This window comes from Salmo salar, chromosome ssa24, assembly GCF_905237065.1.
Source record: "Salmo salar chromosome ssa24, Ssal_v3.1, whole genome shotgun sequence".
Classification (NCBI taxonomy): domain Eukaryota; kingdom Metazoa; phylum Chordata; class Actinopteri; order Salmoniformes; family Salmonidae; genus Salmo; species Salmo salar.
Window position 1 is genome coordinate 33,288,644 of NC_059465.1, and position 26,568 is coordinate 33,315,211.

General features: G+C 43.9%; 1 protein-coding gene across 2 annotated transcripts in view; it reads left to right on the plus strand.

Annotated features, from left to right (window-relative positions):
• The first annotated feature begins 11,890 nt into the window (after positions 1 to 11,890).
• The window catches only part of LOC106585764 (hyaluronan and proteoglycan link protein 1), a 28,060-nt gene continuing 13,382 nt past the window's right edge, over positions 11,891 to 26,568 (plus strand). Inside the window, exon 1 of one of the 2 annotated variants that reach the window (XM_014172352.2) lies at positions 11,891 to 12,200. In XM_014172352.2, the coding sequence (XP_014027827.1) occupies positions 12,101 to 12,200 (100 nt within the window). In that variant the 5' untranslated portion in view covers positions 11,891 to 12,100. The remainder of the gene's footprint in view (positions 12,201 to 26,568) is intronic. The other variant, XM_014172350.2, reaches the window with a different exon arrangement.

Sequence of the window (26,568 nt, forward strand, 5' to 3'; positions counted from 1 at the left end):
CTCTGATGAGACCTGAAAATAGCTGTGCAGCGACACTCCCCTTCCAACCTGACAGAGCTTGAGAAGATATTCAGGGAAGAATGGGAGAAACTCCCCAAATACAGGTGTGCCAAGCTTGTAGCATCATACCCAAGAAGACTTGAGGCTGTAATCGCTGCCAAGGGTACTTCAACAAAGTACTGAGTAAAGGGTCTGAATACTTATGTAAATGTGATATTTCCGTTTTTATTAAAATACATGTGTCATTATGGGGTATTGTGTTAAGATTGATGAGGGAAAAAAAACTATTTCATCCATTTTAGCGTAAGGCTGTAATGTAACAAAATGTGGAAAAGGTCAAGGGGTCTGAATATTTTATGAATGCACTGTAAATGTCTTATCTGAATACTTTCTATGTTCAGGATCTTGTTGATGTTCTGTTCAACAGCAGTGAATGTCCCAAGTGAATGTCCCAACCTTCGCAGAATGGCCGGGACTAATACTCCTTCCATTTCCTTCCAAGACCAGATCTCCACCCATTTCCTTGAGTGTTTTGATGGTGCCACTCTGCTCAACATCCCATGTCTTGAGGACTGCTGGCTTAAGGTGGTTATGCTGTTGACGGAAGAATGTGCTGCGGTGAATGGTGGCCACTTCCATCATGCCGAGTATTCAGAGGACTTTTGTTGGCATACAACCTGACACCAAAATGGCAGCAGAAAGGGCAGGTTATCTGCTGGCACCCTCCCGATCATTGGCTGGCTGTACCATTCCCTCACATGGTTATAATACCTGGTGATCTGTGTGATCAGCGCTGTTCCTCTGGCTGTTTATATCGTCCATGGACTCTCCTTATCACACCCAACACAGACTTGGAAAAGCTTAATCAGTTGGGAATGGAACACAATTAACTTATTTTCCTTGTCCAGACTGGCTGAAGCCTCAGGCTCCCTGAGAGTGAATAAAATATATGTTAGACATTATTATAACATCAGACATTTTTACAGACTCTGTAGGGCAAACAAAGTTGTATTCACAATTCAAAATATTCACACCACTACTCACCCAATGATCACATCATCTTCCTTATCCTCAGCTGGGATGTAGTCCTCATCCTCCATGTCCTCTCCATTGTCATAGATTTCCTCGTTCTCCTCTAAACCAAGGTCCAACTTTTTATCTTCAATTAATGTGCATTGCACAAATTGGGATTGTGCCATAGTGTTAATTGTTTGACAGCCTAGACATATTTCAGTATGTGTACACAAATTAAATCTGCTCAGGTTTTATGATAATAAATGATTGGTATTGACAGCTTTTTCACAATAACTGCCTGGTCATCAGGTGAGCTGAGCAGTATACAATGTGACATATGAGAAGACAAAGGAACATAATATCAAATCTAAAGTAACTAGGGTAGATATATAAGATGATGACTCACCAATGCTTCTTGAATGTGGCATTAGTAATGACACCTTTGTGCCTTTATGAGACGGGCCAGTTGGTCCCAATGCATGTGATACAACCGGCACTTCAGATTGGAGAGGTACAGAGACTACACAAGAAGGTCACTCAATACAAAAGGCTCATCCTAGACACTAGTTGCTAGACACTAGATGTGCCATCCATTTTGCCACCAAAGCCCCATATACTACCCACCACTGCGACCTGTATGCTTTCGTTGGCTGGCCCTCACTTCATATTCGTCACCAAACCCACTGGCTCTAGGTCATCTATAAGTCTTTGCTAGGTAAAGCCCCGCCTTATCTCAGCTCACTGGTCACCATAGCAGCACCCACCCGTAGCACGTGCTCCAGCAGGGATATTTCACTGGTCATCCCCAAAGCCAACTCTTCCTTTGGCCGCCTTTCCGTCCAATTCACTGCTGCCAATGACTGGAACGAATTGCAAAAATCACTGAAGCTGGAGTCTTATATCTCCCTCACTGACTTTAAGCATCAGCTGTCAGAGCTGCTTACCGATCATTGCACCTGTACACAGCCCATCTGTAAATAGCCCATCCTAAATAGCCCGCCCATCTGTAAATAGCCCACCCTACCTCATCCCCATATTGTTATTTATTTTTTTGCTCCTTTGCACCCAAGTATCTCTACTTGCACATTCATCTTCTGCACATCTATCACTCCAGTGTTAAAACCTCGAGGGGCTAGGGGGCAGTATTTTCACGGCTGGATGAAAAACGTACCCAATTTAAACAGGTTACTACTCTGGCCCAGAAAATAGAATATGCATAGTATTAGTAGATTTGGATAGAACACACTCTGAGGTTTCTAAAACTGTTTGAATGGTTTCTCTAAGTATAACAGAACGCATATGGCAGGCAAAAACCTGAGAAGAAATACAAGCAGGAAATGAAAATCTTGTGGCTGTACTATTTTCGAGTCATTGCCAATAAAACACACAGTGACAAAGGATTCATTTTGCGCTTCCTATGGCTTCCACTAGATGTCAACAGTCTTTATAAATGTATTCACTACTGTAAGTTGCTCTGGATAAGAGTGTCTGCTAAATGACTAAAATGTAAAATGTAAATCATTTCACCCCCTTCCATGGCGATTAGCTAGCTACCTAGTTACACATTTTGAGTTTGTGTTTTTCATTTACAATGATAAATACATCAAAATAGCTAACTAGTTAATATGAAGTTAGCTTGCTGGTGATATTTAATTCACTTAGCTAGCTATACAGTATGTAAAGTTAGCTAGCTAGCTATCTAACATTACGTTAGCAGCTCATTTGAGTTAGCCTGCACATTAAGTTCCTGTAGCAAGCTAGCTAGCTAATAATACATTGTTTTTGATCATTTTCAAAATATATTTACTTACTTGAATAGGTTCTCCCACTGCCTCCATTTTCTGGGTCCTTAGAAAAACAAAATAATGGGCAATCTTCCCAATGTTTCCGGTGGTAGCAGAATGCAGCCAGCCATGTGGACAATTAGAGGACTCCACCAGACTAACTCTGGAACTTCCAACATGGCGCATAGAGTGGTTGATAGGTGATTTGTGATGCAACTGTAACCCTCTATTAATGGGTTGCACGTTGCGTCACAATATTGTTTTGAACATTCGTTTTATGACTGATTCCCAACCGAGCATTCTGCTCAATGCATCCTCATTGGGCGCTGATGAAGATTTAGTCTAAAGTGCATTACTGTGGCTTGAAAACACAATGGCATTTCTAAAGAAGGCAAATAATTAGTAGGAAAACTTTTGGTCATCATTTTGATGTTGCAATATTGACTAATGGCAGTATAACTTTAGCTAGCTAGCTAAGATTGAGGGGAGACCTGATTTTAGCTAGCTAATGTTAGCGTTGCTAGCTATTTTTGATAAACCTTTGCTAGCCAATGACAACATTGCCATCTGTCTAAAGTAAATTTGACAAGATGATGATGATGATGATGATGGCAAAGTTGCGTCCTACTAAATATGTGCAGACTTCACCAATGTCATTGTATTCCCAAGCCCCTATAGTGTAATTTAGATGAAACAGTCATTAGCCCACGTTCAAAATTATTAGCCCACGTTCTATTTTTGAGCATCAGTGTGGCTGTGGCGTCTGTTGAATGTTGATAACAATGGCAACAAAGTGACCGAGTGACAGAGGTGCAACCCATGAATACCGACTGGGACTGTGACTGCCTGATATTGTGATGCCATAATTCCCATGGTCATGTAGAATGTTCATTCAAATGATGTTAACTGATGTGGCTCATGCAATAGAATATATTTTTTGTAATGTCAGTTGCGTTGAATCAACAAATCACAGCATATATTGATGGGTAACCTTCCTGCTTTTACTTCCTCCTTTGCTCCTATGGGTACACTCACAATGGTCGTCAGTCAACCCATTATGCCATCATTGACTTGAATGGGGACGCCCGTTCTATTCATTATATTTCTATGCGTGCCACCTCAGCATCTGAACCTGGACCTTAGAGAGGCCTCGTTTCATCATGCTTAAATTATTCAGGGAAGAGCAAATGCTGTACATGGGGACTTGTCCCTTGAGCAGTGGACCTTTGCCTATAGTTCTGCAATAGGGTGTGATATTTCAGCTGATGGTTCAGGGGGAAGGGGGGTGTTGAGGGCATGAGAGGGAAGCTTACAGTCCACCGTAAAGAAGGCTAGACCACCACCACATTTGTGCTGCTAGCATGTTAAAGTTATGATTGCATACTGGAATATAACATATAACATGATAATGATGACTGTACTGTACAACGCTTTACCGCTCAAGGAAACCATAAACAAATGTGCTTTAACTACACCAGTGTGCTCAGTGAAGAGAGCCAGTGAACTTAAACAAAACTCTAAGAGACTGACACTGCACTGTAATCACATCTGGGTTCTATGGAGTGTACACTTTCTTTATCTTCAGAGATATTTTTTGCGAAATAATTGTTTTGGGTTTGAATGTTTTCCTTTCAGACGCCATACATTCAGAACTAATAATGAGACATAATTGTCCGATGCTTAGCCCTCCCTTCCAAAAGCAACTAAAACGGATGAAGAGAAAAACATTGTATTTTATTGTTCCTTACCAGTGAATTCCCCGGACTGTTAAGGAACATAGACATGTCTGTCTCCTTCCAGACACATGTTGGGAAGCCTGCCAACTCTTATGTACAGGCTACAGATCACCACTTCCTCCTCCCCATACTGATTCTACCAGTCTGACTGGAAATGATGGGGAGAGTGTGCCCAATCCAATATGGCTGACTATATGGCAACTCTAGTTATTCCACGTAATGCATTTAGACCACTGGTAATTTGTTTTACAACGCGTTAGTAGCTTGGTTTCCATTCAACTGGCGACAGATTTTCATGCGAATATTGTAGAATCTGCATGAAGAAAATATGCGCATTTCCCACTAGTGGTGTGCTTCCAACAAATGGACTAAAGTTGCGGATAAAGTTTGGTGCGTGATGACATAATGCACACAAAATGTACTTTTTCAGATAGGTTTTCATGTACCAAATAGAAATAAAAAGTTCAATATGTTTCCATCGCATTTTTAAGTCTACCGATATACCAACAGTTTTGTCACAAAAAAAGTTGTGTTAAATAGAAAATGTGCCTAGTCTGGTCTTGGCATGTGGGCTTTAGCCAACAGCTTGCACATAAAGTGCAGATAGGCTGGGCGGGTAGGCTAGTTTACATGAGGAGATTATTATGAATAAGAGCGAGAATATTTTTGTTGGTCAAATGGCAGTCAAGTATCGATCATCATGTCACCGGAATAAGACCCTTGATATTTATTGAAAAGGAGCAATAAAATCACTGCGCACTTTCACCACTCTGTGAAGTTCATCTTAATTTATTTAATCTGTAGCCTAATAAACTGCATGTTTTCCCGAGTCATAGTGGGAGGACCAAACACCATATCATCAAGTGACTCCAAGTTTACTTCGATGCAATTGTTATTATATCAATATTCACACATAAAGGCATTTCCACCTCCATTTCTCACGAAATACATTTTACAGACACAAAAAGATCCCACCATGTCGAACAAACAAATCATCTGTCGGCATTTATAAAAAATGTAAATAAGAATTTGTTCTTAACTGACTTAGTTAAAAAAGGTTAAATAAAAAAAAATTCTAGCGAATTTTCCTGTTTCCATCCCAGCTGTCATGATTTTTTTATTTATACGGTAAAACTTTACTCACAGAAAAACTGTTGATGGAAACATGGTTACTTACTCAGATATATACTGTTCCATTGAGACATTTCCCTCTGTAGCACTCTCAATGTCTCTATTCTACGCCAGCTGTGGGGTTACAGCCAGCAAGTAGTTGGCATGAAAGAAAGTTCACTGCCCCTTGACTGCCAGCTTAGGCACCACCACAGATAACCAAGGCTTTGCAAGAAATGACATCACAATAATATGTGAAGACTGATCTCTTCCATTGCAACCCCCACGTATTTAGCCAATATTTGTTTCATCAAATAGAATAACAAAAGAGAGAGCCACAGACAGAGTGAACCTTGCCAATAGCAGATCACCCAGTGGTGAGTCTCCATCCAGCGATGACCTGATTAACTGTTACATGTAATAGTCTTAAGAGGTGTAATCATTAAAGTCTGGCTCTTTAAACAATCAAAAGGTTACAGGAAAATGTACAGATCAGATTTTTCCCATTATGAGCCCTACATGTTTATCCAATGCTGTTACGATCAACTCTGGTAAAAACATAACACCACAGACTGTAAATGGTTCTTCCCAATAGCTCCCTACAGTAGCATCATGATTTACAGTTGAAGTCGGAAGTTTACATACACCTTAGCCAACTACATTTAAACTCAGTTTTTCACAATTCCTGACATTTAATACTAGTAGAAATTCCCTGTCTTAGTTCAGTTAGGATCACCACTTTATTTTAAGAATGTGAAATGTCAGAATAATAGTAGAGAGAATGATTTATTCCAGCTTTTATTCCACAAGCTTCCCACAATAGGTTGGGTGAATTTTGGCTCATTCCTCCTGACAGAGCTGGTGTAACGGAGTCAGGTTTGTAGGCCTCCTTGCTCGCACACGCTTTTTCAGTTCTGCCCACAAATGTTCTATAGGATTGAGATCAGGGCTTTGTGATAGCCACTCCAATACCTTGACTTTGTTGTCCTTAAGCCATTTTGCCACAACTTTGGAAGTATGCTTGGGGGTCATTGTCCATTTGGAAGACCCATTTGCGACCAAGCTTTAACTTCCTGACTGATGCCTTGAAATGTGGCTTCAATATATCCATATAATTTTCCTTCGTTATGATGCCATCTATTTTGCGAAGTGCACCAGTCCCTCCTGCAGTAAAGCACCCCCACAACACCCCCACCCCCACAAAAATGATGCTGCCACCCCCGTGCTTCACGTTGGGATGGTGTTCTTCGGCTTGCAAGCCTCCCAATTTTCCCTCCAAACATAACGATGATCATGATGGCCAAACAGTTATATTTTTGTTTGATCAGACCAGAGGACATTTCTCCAAAAAGTACGATCTTTGTCCCCATGTACAGTTGCAAACCGTAGTCTGGCTTTTTTATGGATTTTGGACAGGGGCTTCTTCCTTGCTGAGCGGCCTTTCAGGTTATGTCGATATAGGACTCAATTTGTTGTGGATATGGATACTTTTGTACCTGTTTCCTCCAGCATCTTCACAAGGTCCGTTGCTGTTGTACTGGGATTGATTTGCACTTTTCGCACCAAGAACTCGTCTCCTTCCTGAGCGGTATGACGGCTGAGTGGTCCCATGGTGTTTATTCTTGCATACTACTGTTTGTACAGATGAATGTGGTACCTTCAGGCGTTTGGAATTTGTTCCCAAGGATAAACCAGACTTGTGGAAGTCTACAATTTTTTTTCTGGGGTCTTGGCTGATTTCTTTAGATTGTCCCATGATGTCAAGCAAAAAGGCACTGAGTTTGAAGGTAGTCCTTGAAATACATCCACAGGTACACCTCCAATTGACCCAAATTATGTCATTTAGCCTATCAGAAGCTTCTAAATCCATGACATCATTTTCTGGAATTTTCCAAGCTGTTTAAAGACACAGTCAACTTAGCGTATGTAAACTTCTGACCAACTGGAATTGTGATACAGTGAATTATAAGTGAAATAATTTGTCTGTAAACAATTGTTGGAAAAATGACTTGTGTCATGCACAAAGAAGATGTCCTAACCGACTTGCCAAAACTATAGTTTGTTAACAAGACATTTGTGGAGTGGTTGATGACTCCAACTTAAGTGTATGTAAACTTCCAACTTCAACTGTACTATCATAAGCAGTCATTCGAGGTGTAATAACTCATGGGCTCTTATCAATTATGGTGATGCTCCCACGGTCCTTGGCCAGAATGTTTGACAATTGTGGCCAAAGTGGAGCCGTATATTTCCATGCCCCCCAAAGAGAACTCACAGTGGCCAAGGGAAAGTGCCAGGATTTCAGAAAGAGAAAGAAAGAGAGAGAAAGAGAGAAGAGAAGGGGTTGGGAAAGGCAGGGAAAGGGGACTTTACACTGGGATCTTATAGGTGTGTTTTATGCCTTCTTGTGTGTTATGTGTACTGTATATTATAAACTGGGTGGTTCGAGCCCTGAATGCTGATTGGTTGACAGCCGTGGTATATCAGATCATATTTGTCATGGTATGACAAAACATTTATTTTCACTGCTCTAATTACATTGGTAACCAGTTAATACTAGCAATAAGGCACCTCTGCGTTGCACAGTGCATAAGAACAGCCCTTAGCCGTGGTATATTGGCTATATATCACACTCCTCTGACCTTATTGCTTATTTACAAGCTTTGTAGATTATCAAAGACTGATCGGTGCTGTTCTTGGAGGGGGTTGTGGGTACTTGCGCTCCATCCATTTGCCTTTGTTCCTCACATGATGGTTGTTTCACGGTGGCAATCTCTTTGTTCATGGAGTGGTGCTTTTATAACTGTAATGTATGGTTGTGTGTTTCCATCTGAAATAAAACAAATGAGCCAAACGAATCTTTAGCATTTGTTGCATTTGATATGATGTGCAGTGACAAGGAGCTGGCATGGGCAAAGGACACTCCTGCTATTTCCACCCTGGATGCCAGGCATTGCGCACAGATGGCACATGAATGGGGACGCAGTGCCAAGGCAACTCTACCGTGAGTCGAGCCATCCTTAATAAGGATCAGATGACAAAGTACGTCCATTATAACATAGCGTAACAAAATACAGTGTTTTTGTTCCTCCCTGATCTGAAGCGAGGCTGAAACCATGATACACCATCTGTGAGGCGTCTCATCACTTCTGCTCATGCATGGGTCCAGCCCTCTCCAAACGCACTAAGCTCATCCTCCCCTTTTTGTCCCTATCTTGTCCTCATGTTGAGAGAAGCAGCACGTTGTCTGAGCATTATTAACCAGCAATAGTCCTGTCCCCAATCACTTGTTGTGTCTGTGACGATGATTTGAAGCACATGTTTGGCGGTGGCTAACATGGACACCCTCTCCTAGTTCAGCCTTGACCTGCTCAGTTCAGCTCAGTTCTATGTGAAGGTTTATGTAAAGGGACACCAGGGGTCTGAGACGACCATTGTCCTGCGGCCCCCGATGGCAGCATCCCAGGAAGCTGCTATATGTATATTAACGGGAACCATACCACCCTGTCAAGTGCAGGAAGCACAGACCTCAGCGAGCCAGCTGGGAATCCGCTCATGGCCCAGACACGAGGCGAAGGGTCTTTGGGTGGGACATTCCATATACATCCTTAGTGTTCAGTATGTACTCTCCCACACAAACACTCCCACAAGTACACAGATGGACAAGCTAATGGGCACACTAAGAAATACTTACGTATTCATGCACAATGAGTTATTGCAGATAGTCATAAACACACATACATGTCGCACACACACATACACACCTACACATTCACATGCACACATACCCAGTACCCAACCACACAAATTACTCTGCCTATGCACTGTATATAGCTGCCCCAACTGTCAAAGTGCTGATGACTACTTTCCATTGCAGCCTTTATTGCAACTTGGACTAGGGCTGGTTGAATTGTGTTTCCGTTGGACTTTTTCCCATTGCTAAGCAGTGCTATTAAATCAGGGGCGTTCAGCATTATTCATCCATTCAAATTAATGCATTAACCCTTTTGTGGTTCTTCACGTATAGTTTTCTCCTCTGCAGTCCCATACATATTCTGTGCTGATTACATCATTTGGGTCATGTCACGTCACATGGACACTCTGCAGGACATTTACGTTACTTGTGCTGTTGTCATGTTGCCCTAGCTGTGAGTTTATTTTTTAAATGGGTGGCTTTTTAACAGTTTTCATCAGGTCTGTAATAGGTCAATTCACCAGCGCTGAACTTCTACACAATAAATTGGTTTTCATTGCACTGTAAGGTGATCTGTTTCATGGTCAGTGATCTTTGGCTTGGACACTCACATGAAGATCAAAGTTGATGAAAAAAATCTGTACAACAGAAAGAAAAATGCCTGGGAAAATCTGATTTTTAAGCATTGCCCTTATTTAAAATTCATGAAATGCCAAAGTAACCGACAACGCCAGTGTTTAGGGAACAGAAGTAATTAGTTGCGTCCTTAAACGTTGATTGTGTGTCCAAATATACTTACACCATTTTTTCAATAGAAAATTAGTTTGCAGCATTAATCTAGCAAAACAATACTGCTGAAATCTGCTTACATCCAAAATGAACTGGTTCAATGGTAAGTTTGGCTGCAGAATGGTGGCTGTGTTTCCTGGATCTACATTTGTCCCTGAGGTTTGTCTGCAAGTGTTTCCTTCACTGTGGGTGAAAAGTATCTCAGTCATAGCTGTGCTAACTAGCTAGCCTTCATTAGTGGAGAACACTATGTTGTGGTAAAATCCCCCAGAGTCATACATTATATCTACTTTCTAGCCTGGAGCAGGACTGAAGTTCTGCTGTACATACCCTACAAACTGCCAATCATTCTCCCTGTAAATACTTTGGGATTGCTGAAACTTAAACTACCACAGGACCAGAGTCTGTTGAAAGAATAAGCCTCACATGGTACCCAAACTGGCTGTGCGCGTGCGCCATCATGCGCCATCTTGCATAAATGGATTTTGTCCCCCCACACCAAACGCAATCACGACACGCAGGTTAAAATATCAAAACAAACTCTCAACCAATTACATTAATTTGGGGACAAGTCGAAAAGTATTAAACATTTATGGCAATTTAGCTAGCTAGCTTGCACTTGCTAGCTAATTTGTCCAGGGATATAAACACTGAGTTGTTATTTTACCTGAAATGCACAAGGTCCTCTACTCCAACAATTAATCCACACATAAAACAGTCAACCGAATCGTTTCTAGTCATCTCTCCTTCTAGTCTTCTATTTTAGCCCTTGGCAACGCAGACGCTTGTTGGCCGCGCGCGAGCAGTGTGGGTGCAATAATTGAATAATATAGTTATTTTAATATTTTAATAATTATTATTATTTTACAACGCTCGCGCTACGCAAGCATTGTAGTCAGCCTGTCAGGAAGTAATCTATGCGATATTGCAACTCATGCACCGTACATTGCATTCCCTTGCATTTTAGGTCAATCTCAACTGAATCCCACCACTACCACTAACTTAGGTCCTGTGTGGCTCAGGTTATGGGTTCGATTGGGACCAGTGGGACCAGTATGAAATAATATGAAATAATATGAAAGTGTTTGCACTCACTACTGTAATTCGCTTTGGATTAGCTTACATTCGGCGTTCAGATCTTATGTAAGATATCTGGTAGATGGCGGTCTAGGTGGGGAGGATGTCATTAGCTAGGGCTTTAGTCTATACAACAGGGGCCCATAGGGTCTTCTGTGACAGGGTTGTTGTCACATTTCAGGGGGTGTAAAAGAAAGAGAGTGAGAGAGAGAAAAAAGTTTCAATTTCCCCAGCTGTAGCAACTCTTATGATCGAGAGGCCCAGGGTACCGTCTACAGTGTGTTCCTCCACTCCCAATGCTGCTGTCACTCAAGGACCATCCCGGAAAGCTGAGAAAACTATTAGAACCCCCCCCTCCTGACACCCCTCACCACCCCTCCTCAGTGGACTAAAGTCTTGGAGGTGTTTCTTTGTTCAGTACACTAAGTCCTGGAGGTGTTTCTTTGTTCAGTACACTAAGTCCGGCAGGTGTCATATCAACAAAGGGGACACTTTGAGGCCAATATAGTGTACCTTTTCTGCCCCTCTGGGAGGCCAACGTGAAGGAACATAATGTTGTGGGGAGGTTGAGGAGAGCTGTTCATAAATGACGTGGCTGAGTGAAGCCTATACAGAGCTATGTAGAGCCAGAGTGATGGGGAGGGGGAGTGGTCTCAGCCATGCTGGGCTACAATAAAAGAGACCTCATATCTGAGGAGTCCAAACTGTCCAGTAGCACTACCGGTGGCTGCTGTTCCAGGGTTACTGGCACACCTCATAATAGAAAGAAAGAAAATAAAGAAAACAAACAAAGAGCTCTTGATTCTGATTCCTTTGTTACCTTGCTAATTAGTGTGATTTTTATTTTTGCATTTCCAGTGAAGAGGCCCCTTGGTGTGAAAAAAAAGAAAGAGAAAATGATCACCCTGCTTTGCACCGTTTTTCTTTCCCTGACCCTGGCCAGCAGTGTGTACAGCGAGACCAACAGCCCTGCTTCTCCACCAGCCTACACAGCAGGTAAGAGAGAGAGAGTGTGTGTGTGTGTGTGTGTGTGTGTGTGTGTGTGTGTGTGTGTGTGTGTGTGCCGTGCGTGCGTGCGTGCGTGCGTGCGTGCGTGGTTACAGGGGTGTGTAGTGTCTGTACATGTGTGTGTACTATGGGGCCTCAGTAAAGTGGTACCATAGACTTATAACAGCAGGGTAATTGTAGTGGTTGGTAATAGAAGCCTCTCTGGGCTGCCATACACAGTCTGACTCACCACTGACTTATCAACTGCTTTCGGCTGGCCACTGGCTGAGCATAAATCAGCCTGTCACTCACAAGGGCTCACTGTCCACACGTCACAATCTACTGGTTTTACACTGCATATTTGGACAAAACTATTATTTTTAGAATTTAAATGTGGACCAAACCCTACTTTTTACTCGGAAAATGAGTCACTGTTTCCATTGTAGCTTATAGGTCAGAATTTGTCAAAATTGTGTTCTGATAAACTGTAGCTACGTGCTTATTATCTTTTTTTTCCCACACTGCATTCCTATTAGGAGGAAGTGAGAAGGGGGAAATTGGAACAGCACCTGCTCCAGTTACATCCTTAAGTATTATTTGAAATAGCACCTGTTGACTAAATCAAATACTGTGGGATATCTTACTGCCAAATGCAATAGTCAAATACCACTAAGAAACACATTGGTCTAGCTCAAACCAGAGTCTCAATGTACAAGGTTAAGAGTAGTATGAAATGTAATTTCTTCAGTCTGTCAGGCTGACTCATGGGATTTGAGCAGTAGCACGGCAGACAGAGAAACATGGCCAAGTAGAAAAAATGCACTTTCTCGGAGTCTGTAGATGAGATGCTGTTCTGTCTGTGCAAAAGTTTGTTCTACTCATGTGGGCTGATGATGTCAGAAATGTGTGTGTGTGTGTGTGTGTGTGTGTGTGTGTGTGTGTGTGTGTGTGTGTGTGTGTGTGTGTGTGTGTGTGTGTGTGTGTGTGTGTGTGTGTGTGTGTGTGTGTGTATATGTGTGTGTGTGTGTAGCCCCATGATGTCATAACCTTGGCTCTGGCCGGCACCCAGCCCAAATCTATACAGTAGATCTTTATTCTAACCCTATGGAAAAGAAGCCTTAATGTACACTTATGCCAGGGGCGTTGCTTGCTCCACTGACTCACCCAGGCCTCTGAGCCTGTGGAAATCTTTAGTGGTACATGCATTTTGACAAGAACAGGGTTAAGATTAACAGCCACAGCAAAACATATAGAGCTGAACTCTAGCCAAATGACTCTCCCTTTCCCACTGAGGTAATGGTCTATTAACTCTGGGGATTTTTTGGGGCTGATGCTTGGACGGGACTGGGGATTGGACAGGGCTGGGGTTTGGATAGGGCTGGGGCTTGGACAGGGCTGGGGCTTGGACAGGACTGGGGATTGGACAGAGCTGGGGCTTTGACAGAGCTGGGGCTTGGACAGGACTGGGGATTGGACAGGGCTGGGGTTTGGATAGGGCTGGGGCTTGGACAGGGCTGGGCATTGGACAGGACTGGGGATTGGACTTAAGTAGGGTTTGGTTGGAGCTGGGCCTGGGATGGGACTTATACAGGGTTGGGCTGGAGCTGGGGTTTGTGCTTGGACTCAGGCAGGTTTGGGGATGAGGCTGTGGCTTTGACATAGTTGGTGCCTGGGAAGGGGCTTGGGCTCGGGCTAGTTTGGGAGGGGGTTGGTGCTGTATCAGGAGGGGGCTGTGATGCTGGTACAGCAAGTGAAATCTGATGTGAAAGTTTAAAGTAACTGTCCAGTTTTTCCACATTTCTATGAAATATGACCTGTAATTAATTAAAATATGAGTGAAAATATTTCCTTTCCGAAAAGTATAATTAAGTATGTAAAAAAGCAGATTTTCTGTGTTGTAATGATACAGGCCAACCCCCAACAACAGAATGGTGTGGACGTATACCGGTCATTAAAAATATTATTGTGAGTAGACCGCTGATTGGCCATCTCAGCCAATGAGGCAGGAGACATCATTCTCTATGAGGAAATATCAAGCATTTTTGAAACGGTCTGTTTGAGATACATGTTTGAGCTGTTTTTTTATAAATGTTTTATTTATGCTTTGGCCACAAATACCAGTATAGGATGAGTCAACAACATTATTTGGGTATGAGTTAAGAGAATATTAACTTTTAAAAGGGAGCTTTTCACTGAACAATTACTTTAAGACAGGTCTGATTTATAAGGCGATGGCAACAGCCAAGAAGTCATGGTGACATCATAGTACCATTCCCAGAGTATGTGTGTGTTTAAGAGAGTTGACATGTGTGTGCATGTGTTCGTACACACCTGTGTCCGTGTATGAGAGTGAGTGCACGTTTTCTGGGCACGTGCGGGGGTGTGTGTGTAGGCGTGTACCTTGGTCACAGCTGGCTGTTAACTAGATCTCCCTGTTGACTCAGGAGCAGAGCTGCAGGATGTTGTAAAGGATAGCATGTCTAGCTGGTCGGGGTGGGTGTGGTTTTACACTGGATGACACACATGTAGTTACAGCTGTGTAACATACTCTCTGTATACATACTGATTCAAGCTTATTGGCTAATTAGTGACTAATCAACTTGCTCGGTTGCTCCCTCAACGTCTCAAAGTCCACAGTAAATCTAAGTTAATGAACACAAGGTTAGGATAACATTATGAAGTGCCTGTAGACTCTGAACATGTATGTCACATGGCAACGTTGGACCATTATGATGTTACTGTCAATTTATTACTCTCTCAGATACAGCTGTTTTCAGTCACTCAGTACTATAACATTTTACGGAGTGAGAGAGAATTGTATATGATCGTAAAATGGCAGTAGGTCATGGCTACTACGGTACTTTTTATTGTCATGCACATGTGGTCACTTACTTATTCTCTCCTCTTTTTCATTCAACCCCCACCTTCAAAATCCTAAGTTCTAAGGGCCCGGGGCTGGGTTTCCACTAAGCTAACATATGGATGGTCATACCCAGGATCATTGAACTATTTCATTTAACATTTTTGGACCCCTATAGGTATAAAAAATAAATGAGAAAAACCTATTAGATGAAGCATTGAATTTGGCCTTATTGCTGTTTAGCCCCGTAGAAACACACTGAAGATGGTGCAGACCGAGAAGGGCGACATCTTACGAGTTCCAATATAGTGAAATTTATCATGTTTAACTTAACTTGTTTTGTACAGTAAGTTCATACTATTATCACATATGACTGCGAAGCACTTCTGGACATCAGATCACCAGTTACTAATCCTTGATTTCAACTTCAGCAAGAGTCTTCTGTCATAGAGACTTGAAAGCTGCTATATTGTATGTCTTACTGCTGAAACGTGGCTGGATGATGAAGCTATGCACGTAGTACTCGGTGGATTCTCCATCCAGTGGCAGGATCGGTTGGTGGCTTTAGGGAAATCGAAAGGAGGCAAAGTGTTTAAAAAAAAAAAAAAAAAACTGGTGTGCTACTTCCAGTGTGAAGGAAATCTCTAGCTTTGACTCACCTGATACCATCCTACTGCAACAACCCTCACACAGGAGCCCCTCAGGGGTGTGTGCTTAGTCCCCTACTGTACTCCTTGTTCACCAACAACTGTGTGCTCGCGCACGACTCCAACACCATCATCAAGTTTGCTGATAACACAATGTTGATAGGCCTGATCATCGACGGCGATGAGTCAGCCTACAGGGAGGAGGTCAGAGATTTAGCACTGTGATGCCAGGACAACAACGTCTCCCTCAATGTCAGTAAAACCAAAGAGCTGATTGTGGACTATATGAGAAAGAAGCCTCCTGAGTGGCACAGAGGTCTAAGGCACTGCAGTGCTTGAGGCGTCACTACAGATCCTGGTTTGATCCCGGTCTGTGTCGCAGCTGGCCGCGACCGGGAGACCCATAAGGCGACGTACAATTGTCCCAGCATCGTCCGGGTCATGGGAAGGTTTGGCTGGCCGGGATGTCCTTGTCCCATTGCGCTCTAGCAACTCGCTCTAGACTGCTAAATGGTAATTTAATGTCACCAGAACTATCTGCACTGATTCTATCTTGCACTGACCCTACGCACGCTCATTAGACTTTATATACACACCAAATACACACGTACTCACACACTATACTGTCATTCCCAAACAAAACCCACACACATTCAAACACTACATACGGACACACACACACATAGAACACACACACACACATACCGACACAGAACAAACACATATACAGTGCATTCAGAAAGTATTCAGGCACCCTTTACATTTTCCACATTTTGTTATGTTACAGCTTTCTCCTAAAATGGATTTAAAAAATTATTCTCATCAATCTACACACAATACCCCATAATGACAAATTGAAAACAGCTTTTTGTTGTTGTAAATTTATTAAAAAATAAAAACAGAAATACCTTATTTACATAAGTGTTCAGACCCTTTGCTATGAGACTCGAAATTCATTTCAGGTGCATCCTGTTTCCATGAACCATCCTTGAGATGTTTCTACAACTTGATTGGAGTCCACCTGTGGTAAATTCAATTGATTGGACGTGATTTGAAAAGACAAACACCTGTCTATATAAGGTCCCACAGTTGACAGTGCATGTCAGAGCAAAAACCAAGCCATGAGGTCAAAGGAATTGGAGCTCCGAGACAAGATTCTGTCGAGGCACAGATCTGGGGAAGGGTACCCAGAAATGTCTGCAGCATTGAAGGTCCCCAAGAACACAGTGGTCTCCATCATTCTTCAATGGAAGAAGTTTTGAACCACCAAGACTCTTCATAGAGCTGGCCGCCTGTCCAAAGGGCCTTGGTCAGGGAGGTGACCAAGAACCCAATGGTCGCTCTGACAGAGCTCTAGAGTTCCTCTGTGGAGATGAGATAACCTTCCAGAAGGACAACCATCTCTGCAGCACTCCACCAATCAGGCCTTCATGGTAGAGTGGCCAGACGGAAGCCACTCCTCAGTAAAAGGCACATGACAGCCTGCTTGGAGTATGCCAAAAGTCACCTAAATACTATCAAACCATGACAAAGTTTCTCTGGTCTGATGAAATCAAGATTTTACTCTTTGGACCGAATGCTAAGCATCACGTCTGGAGGAAACCTGGCACCATCCCTACAGTGAAGCATGGTGGTAGCAACATCATGCTGTGGGGATGTTTTTCAGTGGCAGGGACTGGGAGACTAGTCAGGATCGAGGGAAAGATGAACAGACCAAAGCACAGAGAGATCCTTGATGAAAACCTGCACCAGAGTGCTCAGGAACTCAGACTGGGGAGAAGGTTCACCTTCCAACAGGTCAACAGCCCTAAGCACACAGCCAAGCCAACGCAGGAGTGGATTCAGGACAAGTCTCTGAATGTGCTTGAGTGGCCCAGCCAGAGCCTGGACTTGAACCCGATCGAACATCACTGGAGAGACCTGAAAATAGCTGTGCAGCAACACTCCCCATCCAACCTGACAGAGCTTGAGAGGATCTGCAGAGAAGAATGGGAGAAACTCCCCAAATACAGGTGTTCCAAGCTTGTAGCGTGAAATCCAAGGCTGTAATCGCTGCCAAAAGTGCTTTAACAAAGTACTGAGTAAAGGGTCTGAATACTTATGTAAATGTGATATTTTTGTAAAAAGAATCTGAAAAATATATATTTTTTTTAAATCACCATTTCTAAAACCTCTTTTTGCTTTGTCATTATGGGGTATTGTGTGTAGATTGATGAGGGAAAAAATATATATTTTATACATTTTAGAATAAGGCTGTAACGTAACAAAATGTGGAAAGTCAAGTGGTCTGAACACTTTCCGAAAGCACTGTACATACACACTTTTACACTCATCATTTGCTGCTGCTACTCTGTTCTTTATTTTACTCTTATAATTATCTATCCTGATGCCTAGTCCCTTTACCCTGCCTTCATGTGCATACATGTTACGTCCTGACCAGTATAAGGGGTTATTTGTTATTGTAGTTTGGTCAGGGCGTGGCAGGGGTGTGTTTGTTTTGTGTTATCGGGGTTTTTGGGTATGGTTCTATGTTTTTGTATTTCTATGTTTTTTCTATGTTGTGTATTTCTTTGTGTTGGCCTGGTATGGCTCTCAATCAGGAACAGCTGTACATCGTTGTTGCTGATTGGGAGCCATACTTAGGTAGCCATTTTTCCACCTGTCTTTTGTGGGAAGTTGTTTTTGCACTGCTATGGTTAGCCTGCAATACTGTTTAGCTGTCGTTCGTGTTTTTTCGTTTTCTTGTTTTGTGTAATGTTCTAAAAAAAGTATTATGAGCATTCACGTACCCGCTGCATTTTGGTCTACTCAATACGACGGCCGTGACAGAACTTCCCACCACAAACGGACCAAGCAGCGGGGTAAGGAACTGGAAAGGAGCTATCCGGAGTCGTGGACTTGGGAGGAGATCCTAGCCGGAGAGGGACCATGGAGGAAGGCTGGAGAGGACCGGGAGTGTTATGCTGGAACACGGCTGGCATGGAAGCCTGAGAGGCAGCCCCAAAATATTTTTTGGGGGGCACATGGGTAGTTTGGCTGGGCCAGGGTTGAGCCCTAAGCCAACTCCCCGTGCTTACCGGAGGCAGCGTGGTACTGGTCAGGCCCCGTGCTATGGGGTGATGCACACGGCGTCGAGGACGAGCATCCACAGGCCGGTGTTCTCGGTGCCAGCGTCCCGCATTTGCCGGGGGGAAGCGGGCACCCAGCCAGTACGGGTGGTGCCAGTCCTGCGCTCGAGACCGCCAGTGCGCCTCCACGGCCCAGTGTATCCTGTTCCCACTCCCCGCACTAGCCCTGAGGTGCGTGTCTCCAGTCTGGCGCCTCCAAAGCCAGCACCACGCACCATGCCTCCAGTGTGTCAGCCCAGTCCAGTACGTCCTGTTCCTGCTCCTCGCACTAGCCTTGGGGTGCGTGTCACCAGTCTGGTACCTCCAGTACCAGCCCCACGCACCAGGCCTCCAGTGCGTCAGCCCAGTCCAGTTCGTCCTGCTCCTGCTCCTCTCACTAGCCCTGTGGTGCGTGAAAATAGTCTGGCGCCTCCTAAGCCAGCCCCACGCATCAGGCCTTCAGTGCGCTGCTCCAGTCCAGAGCTTCCAACGACAGTATCCCGTCCAGAGCTTCCGACGACAGTACCCCGTCCAGAGCTTCCGACGACATTACCCCGTCCAGAGCTTCCGGCGACAGTGCCCCGTCTAGAGCTTCCGGCAACAGTGCCCCGTCTAGGGCTTCCGGCGACAGTGCCCCATTAGAGCTTCCGGCGACAGTGCCCCGTCTAGAGCTTCCGGCGACAGTGCCCCGTCTAGAGCTTCCGGCGACAGTTCCCCGTCCAGTGCGTCCAGCTACGTCCTACAGTCCAGAGCCTGCAAAGACGACCCACAGCCCGGAGCCGGCAGAGACGGCCCACAGTCCGGAGCCGGCAGAGACGGCCCACAGTCCGGAGCCGGCAGAGACAGCCCACAGTCCGGAGCCGGCAGAGACGGCCCACAGTCCGGAGCCGACAGAGACGGCCCACAGTCCGGAGCCGACGTAGACGGCCCACAGTCCGGAGCCGGCGCAGCCAGAGTCGCCCTTCAGTCCGGAACCGGCGCAGCCAGAGTCGCGCTTCAGCTCGAGGTCTCCAGCGACGCGCATCAGCCCGAGGTCTCCAGCGATGCGCATCAGCCCGAGGTCTCCAGCGACGCACCTTAGCCCTGAGCCTTCAGCGGGGGTGGACAGTTAGGTTGGGGACTAAGGCCAGAGCCTGAGCCACCTCCGTGGTAGGAGGATTGGGGAGGGTGGATGTTGCACTAGAACAGTCGGTGACGGTGGCCACCCTCCCTTCCCTCCCCTGTAGTTTTGGGATTTTTTGTTGTGGGTTATTGTTTTGTTAGTTTTTTGTTTCAGGTGCATCCGGGGTCTGCACCTTTGGGAGGGGGGGGGGGTACTGTCACGTCCTGACCAGTATAAGGGGTTATTTGTTATTGTAGTTTGGTCAGGGCGTGTCACGGGTGTGTTTGTTTTGTGTTATCGGGGTTTTTGGGTATGGTTCAATGTTTTTGTATTTCTATGTTTTTTCTATGTTGTGTATTTCTTTGTGTTGGCCTGGTATGGCTCTCAATCAGGAACAGCTGTACATCGTTGTTGCTGATTGGGAGCCATACTTAGGTAGCCCTTTTTCCACCTGTCTTTTGTGGGAAGTTGTTTTTGCACTGCTATGGTTAGCCTGCAATACTGTTTAGCTGTCGTTCGTGTTTTTTCATTTTCTTGTTTTGAGTAATGTTCTAATAAAAGTATTATGAGCATTCACGTACACACTGCATTTTGGTCTACTCAATACGACGGCCGTGACAGTACAGCTGAAGTCTGAAGTTTACATACACCTTAGCCAAATACATTTAAACTCAGTTTTTCACAATTTCTGATATTTAATCCAAGGAAACATTTCCTGACTTAGGTCAGTTAGGATCACCACTTTATTTTTAGAATGTGAAATGTCAGAATAATAGTAGAGAGAATTATTTATTTCAGCTTTAATTTCTTTCATCACATCCCCAGTGGGTCAGAAGTTTACATACACTCAATTAGTATTTGGTAGCATTGCCTTTAAATTGTTTAACTTGGGTAAAATGTTTCGGGTAGCCTTCCACAAGCTTCCCACAATAAGTTGGGTGAATTTTGGCCCATTCCTCCTGACAGAGCTCGTGTAACTGAGTCAGGTTGCTAGGCCTCCTTGTTCGCACACACTTTTTCAGTTCTGCCCACAAATGTTCTATGGGATTGAGGTCAGGGCTTTGTGATGGCCACTCCAATACCTTGACTTTGTTGTCCTTAAGCCATTTCGCCATAACTTTGGAAGTATGCTTGGGGTCATTGTCCATTCGGAGACCCATTTGCGACCAAGCTTTAACTTCCTGACTGATGCCTTGAGATGTTGCTTCAATATATCCACGTAATTTTCCTTTCTTATGAAGCCATCTATTTTGTGAAGTGCACCAGTCCCTCCTGCAGCAAAGCACCCCCACAACATGATGCTGCCACCCCCATGCTTCACGGTTGGGATGGTGTTCTTCGGCTTGCAAGCCTCCTCCTTTTTCCTCTAAACATAACGATGGTAATTATGGCCAAACAGTTCTATTTTTGTTTCATCAGACCAGAGGACATATCTCCAAAAACTATGATCTTTGTCCCCATGTGCAGTTGCAAACCGTAGTCTGGCTTTTTTATGGCGGTTTTGGAGCAGTGGCTTCTTCCTTGCTGAGCGGCCTTCCAGGTTATGTCGATATTGGACTCGTTTTACTGTGGAAATAGATAATTTTGTACCTGTTTCTTCCAGCATCTTCACAAGGTCCTTTCCTGTTGTTCTAGGATTGATTTGCACTTTTTGCACCAAAGTATGTTCATCTCTAGGAGACAGAATGCGTCTCCTTCCTGAGCGGTATGACGGCTGCATGGTCCCATGGTGTTTATTCTTGCGAATTATTGTTTGTACAGATGAACGTGGTACCTCCAGGCATTTGGAAATTGCTCCCAAGGATGAACCTTGACTGATTTCTTTTGATTTTCCCATGATGTCAAGCAAAGAGGCACTGAGTTTGAAGGTAGGCCTTGAAATACATCCACAGGTACACCTCCAATTGACTCAAATTATGTCAATTAGCCTCTCAGAAGCTTCTAAAGCCATGACATAATTTTCTGGAATTTTCCAAGCTGTTTAAAGGCACAGTCAACTCAGTTTATGTAAACGTCTGGTCGACTGGAATTGTGATACAGTAAATTATAAGTGAAATAATTTGCCTGTAAATAATTGTTGGAAAAATAACTTGTGTCATGCACAAAGTAGATGTCCTAACCGACTTGCCAAAACTATAGTTTGTTAACAATACATTTGTGGAGTGGTTGAAAAACGAGTTTTAATGACTCCAACCTAAGTGTATGTAAACTTCCGACTTCAACTGTATCTACCTCAAGTACCTCATACCTCTTCACATTGATCTGTTTTTTGTACTCCTTGTATTTAGGTCCATTCTTGTGTATTTTATTTTATTCCTCTTACTCAGCATGGAAAAGTTTGTAAGCAAGCATTTCACTATAAAGTCTACACCAGTTGTATTCGGCGCAAGTGATAAATACAATTTGATTTGAATAACAGATTCATACATGGAAAAAAGATGGGTGTCGTAGAGAAAAACAGAGAACACCATCATATTCTTGAGAGTCTCATCTTTCCATCGAGGGTTCATATTAGTTTGTACAGTTCAGATGTTTTTTGGAGAAGACCAATTTTTGGGATGTGTCCTGGTCTGACAAACAGTGCTGTAGCTCTGCCACCTTCCACAGACATATTTTGATGGGGATTGTTTTATTATGCTAATTAGATTAGTAAATAAGTGGGGAGGAAATGGTTGGTAATGGTTTAATGAACAGTTTGTATACGTTACATTGACATTTTAGTCATTGAGCAGATGCTCTTATCAAAAGCAACTTAAAGGAGCAATAAGGGTTACGTGCTTTGCTCAAGGACACGTTAACAGATTTTTCACCTAGTCGGCTCAGGGATTTGAACAAGCAACCTTTCCGTTACTTGCCAAACACTCTTAACTGCTAGGCTACCTGCCACCCCAATTAGGGGGAACCCTTGACCCCAAACAAATAGCCCTGTATAAATAAGCTAAGACTTGATATACACTGAGTGTACAAAATATTAGGAACACCTTCCTGATATTGAGTTGCACCCCCTTTTTCCCTCAGAACAGCCTCAATTCGATGGGGCATGGACTCTACCAGGTGTCGAAGGTGTTCCACAGGAACGCTGGGGTCATGCACGCCTGGTGCTTTTGATGAGGAGCCATTGTGTCATTCTGTAGCAGAAGTGGTATAAACTCTTTGGCGTGTGTTTGGTGGGTAATTAGGGGAGGGGTGGAGGAAAGAGCGGTTGGATTTAGGGCTATAGGGGAAGATAAAATGTGTAAGGCAGCCCCACTTCTGTTCATTAAATCAGTCTACAGGATAGCTTGCAACTGATATGTATAGGCCATGCTAGTAAATCCAGCCACGCGTCGACTATGTGCTCTGTGTGCATAGAAGAATATGGTTCTGGGATTTAGAGAGTTTGAGGTGAGAAACAGGGGTGGAGGAAGCTGGGGTGGGGGGAGAGATGACTGAACCGGGAGGCAGTTAACCTGGAGCGCCTGGTAGTGATTCTTGCATCCACGTTGAAAAGTATTTTCCCGTTGAAGAGCCAGTGGAACCGTTTTCAAGTCATGGCTTTGGTGTGGCTCAAGAAGCCCGCGGTTATACGACTCTCTGAGTGAGCCTCCGCCAGACAGATGTGGAACAGAACCCAAGAGAGATACAAAAGAGGAAGAAAAATAGAGGAAGAGACAGATGTAGAGAGATTTAAAGCAAATTAAAGAGGCACCAGGAGATAGTCAGGCACAGAAGGAGAGGGAGGAAGGGATACTGGCTAGGATGCCACTGGGGACACCAGTTAGTACTGACATATTTTGATCTATGACTCAATAGGGGACTTAGTTTTTACCAAATGCTGCTGATTATTTCTCCAGACATATTCTGCTCAAAGGGAAGGGGATGTGAAAAGCCTGCTTTGCATCGAATCAAAGTTTATTGGTCGTGTACACAGTTTGGCAGATGTTATAGCAGGTGCCGTGAAGTGCCTATGTTTCTAGCTGCAACAATGCAGCAATATCTAGCAATACAATAACAATACACTCCTAATCCAAAAGTTAATCCAAAAAGAACAAGAAATGAAGACATCAGAACGAGGTTGGTGGCACGTTAATGTTGGTGTCACCTTAACTGGGGAGGACTAAGTGGAATGGTAGCAAATACATCACGGTTTCCATGTGTTTGATGCCATTCCATTTGCTCCATTCCAGCCATTATTATGAGCTGTCCTGCCCTCAGCATCCTCCACTGCAGCAATATCAGAACAAACAATGTCAGCAGAGGTGTGAAACCCATAGGGGGCACAGGGGCATGTGTCAACATATTTGTCCTGTTTAAAAAATATATATACACCAAGTGTACAAAACATTAAGGACACCATGACATAGATTGACCAGGTGAATCCAGGTGAATGCTATGATCCCTTATTGATGTCACTTGTAAAATCCACTTCAATCAGTGTAGATAAAGGGGAGGAGGCAGGTTAAAGAAGGATTTTTAAGCTTTGAGCCAGTTGAGACATGGGTTGTGTATGTGTGCCATTCAGAGGGTGAATGGGCAAGAAACAATATTTAAGTGCCTTTGAACACGGTATGGCAGTGGGTGCCAGGCACACCGGTTTGTGTGAAGAACTGCAACGCTGCTGGGTTTTTCACACTCAACAGTTTCCCGTGTGTATCGAAAATGGTCCACCACCCAAAGGACATCCAGACAACTTGACATAACTGGGAAGTATTGGAGTCAACATGGGCCAGCATCCCTGTGTAACGCTTTTGATACCTTGTAGAGTCCATGCCCCGACAAATTGAGGCTGTTCTGAGGGCAAAAGAGGGGTTCCTTGGCTGAGATGGGAGAACCTGCCATAAGAACAACAGTCTCTACAGCACTTCACCAATCTGGGCTTTATGGGAGAGAGGCCAGAAGGAAGGCACTCCTGAGAAAAATGCAACACTTTGGCCTGAATGAAAAGCGCTATGTCTGGAGTAAACCAGGCACATTTCATCACCCGTCTAACACCATGAGTACCGTAAAGCATGGTGTTGGCAACATCATGCTATGGGGATGCTTTTGAGCAGCAGGGACTGGGAGACTGGTAAGAAAAGAGGGAACAATTAATGGAGCCAAATACAGGCAAATCCTTGATGAGAACCTGATTCAGAGTGCAAACGACCTGAGACTGGGGCGAAGATTTATGTTCCAACAGGACAATGACCCCAAGCATACAGCCAAAGCAATGCTGGAATGGCTTCAGAACAAGAATGTGGAAGTCCTTGAGTGGCCCAGCCAAAGCCCAGACTTGAATCCCATTGAAAATCTCCCCATCTAATTTAACAGAGTTTGAGAAAAGCTGTGAGGAATAATGGGAGGAAATCCCCAAATCCAGATGTGCAAAACTGATACAGACATACCCAAGATGACTCAAAGCTGTAATTGCCGCCAAAGGTGCTTTGACAAAGTATTGACTCAGGGGTGTGAATACCTATGTAAATGAGATATTTCTGTATTTCATTTTCAATACATTTGCAAAAATGTCTAAAAACATGTTTTCACTTTGTCATTATAGGGTATTGTTTTCAGATGGATAAGAAAACATCTATTTAGTATATTTTGAATTCAGGCTGTAACACAACAAAATGTGGAATAAGTCAAAGTGCATGACACAAATAATTTTTCCAACAATTGTTTACAGACAGATTATTTCACTTATAATTCACTGTATCACAATTTCAGAGGGTCAGAAGTTTACATACACTAAGTTGACTGTGCCTTTAAACAACTTGGAAAATTCCAGAAAATGATGTCATGTGTTTAGAAGCTTCCGATAGGCTAATTGACATAATTTGAGTCAATTGGAGGTGTGGATGTATTTCAAGGCCTACCTTCAAACTCAGTGCCTCTATGCTTGACATCATGGGAAAATCTAAATAAATCAGTCAAGGTATGGTTCATCTTTGGGAGCAATTTCCAAATGCCTGAAGGTACCAAGTTCATCTGTACATACAATAATACGCAAGAATAAACACCATGGGACCACGTGTAACCGATGTGAAATGGCTAGTTAGTTAGCGGTGGTGCGCGCTAATAGCGTTTCAATCGGGTGACGTCACTCACTCTTGAGACCTGAAGTAGTTGTTCCACTTGCTCTGCAAAGGCCGTGGCTTTTGTGGAGCGATGGGTAACGATCCTTCGTGGGAGGCAGTTGTTGATGTGTGCAGAGGGTCCCTGGTTCGAGCCCAGGTAGGGGCGAGGAGAGGGACGGAAGCTATACTGTTACATTGATGCTGTTGACCCGGATCATTGGTTGCTGCGGAAAAGGAGGAGGTCAAAATGGGGGTGAGTGTGAAATGGCTAGTTAGTTAGCGGTGGTGCGCGCTAATAGCGTTTCAATCGGGTGACGTCACTCGCTCTGAGACTTGAAGTAGTTGTTCCCCTTGCTCTGCAAGGGCTTCGGCTTTTGTGGAGCGATGGGTAACGATGCTTCGTGGGAGGCAGTTGTTGGTGTGTGCAAAGGGTCCCTGGTTCGAGCCCAGGTAGGGGCAAGGAGAGAGACGGAAGCTATACTGTTACACACGCAGCCGTCATACCACTCAGGAAGGAGTCGCGTTCTGTCTCCTAGAGATTAACATACTTTGGTACAAAAAGTGCAAATCAATCCCAGAACAACAGCAAAGGACCTTGTGAAGATGCTGGAGGAAACAGGTACAAA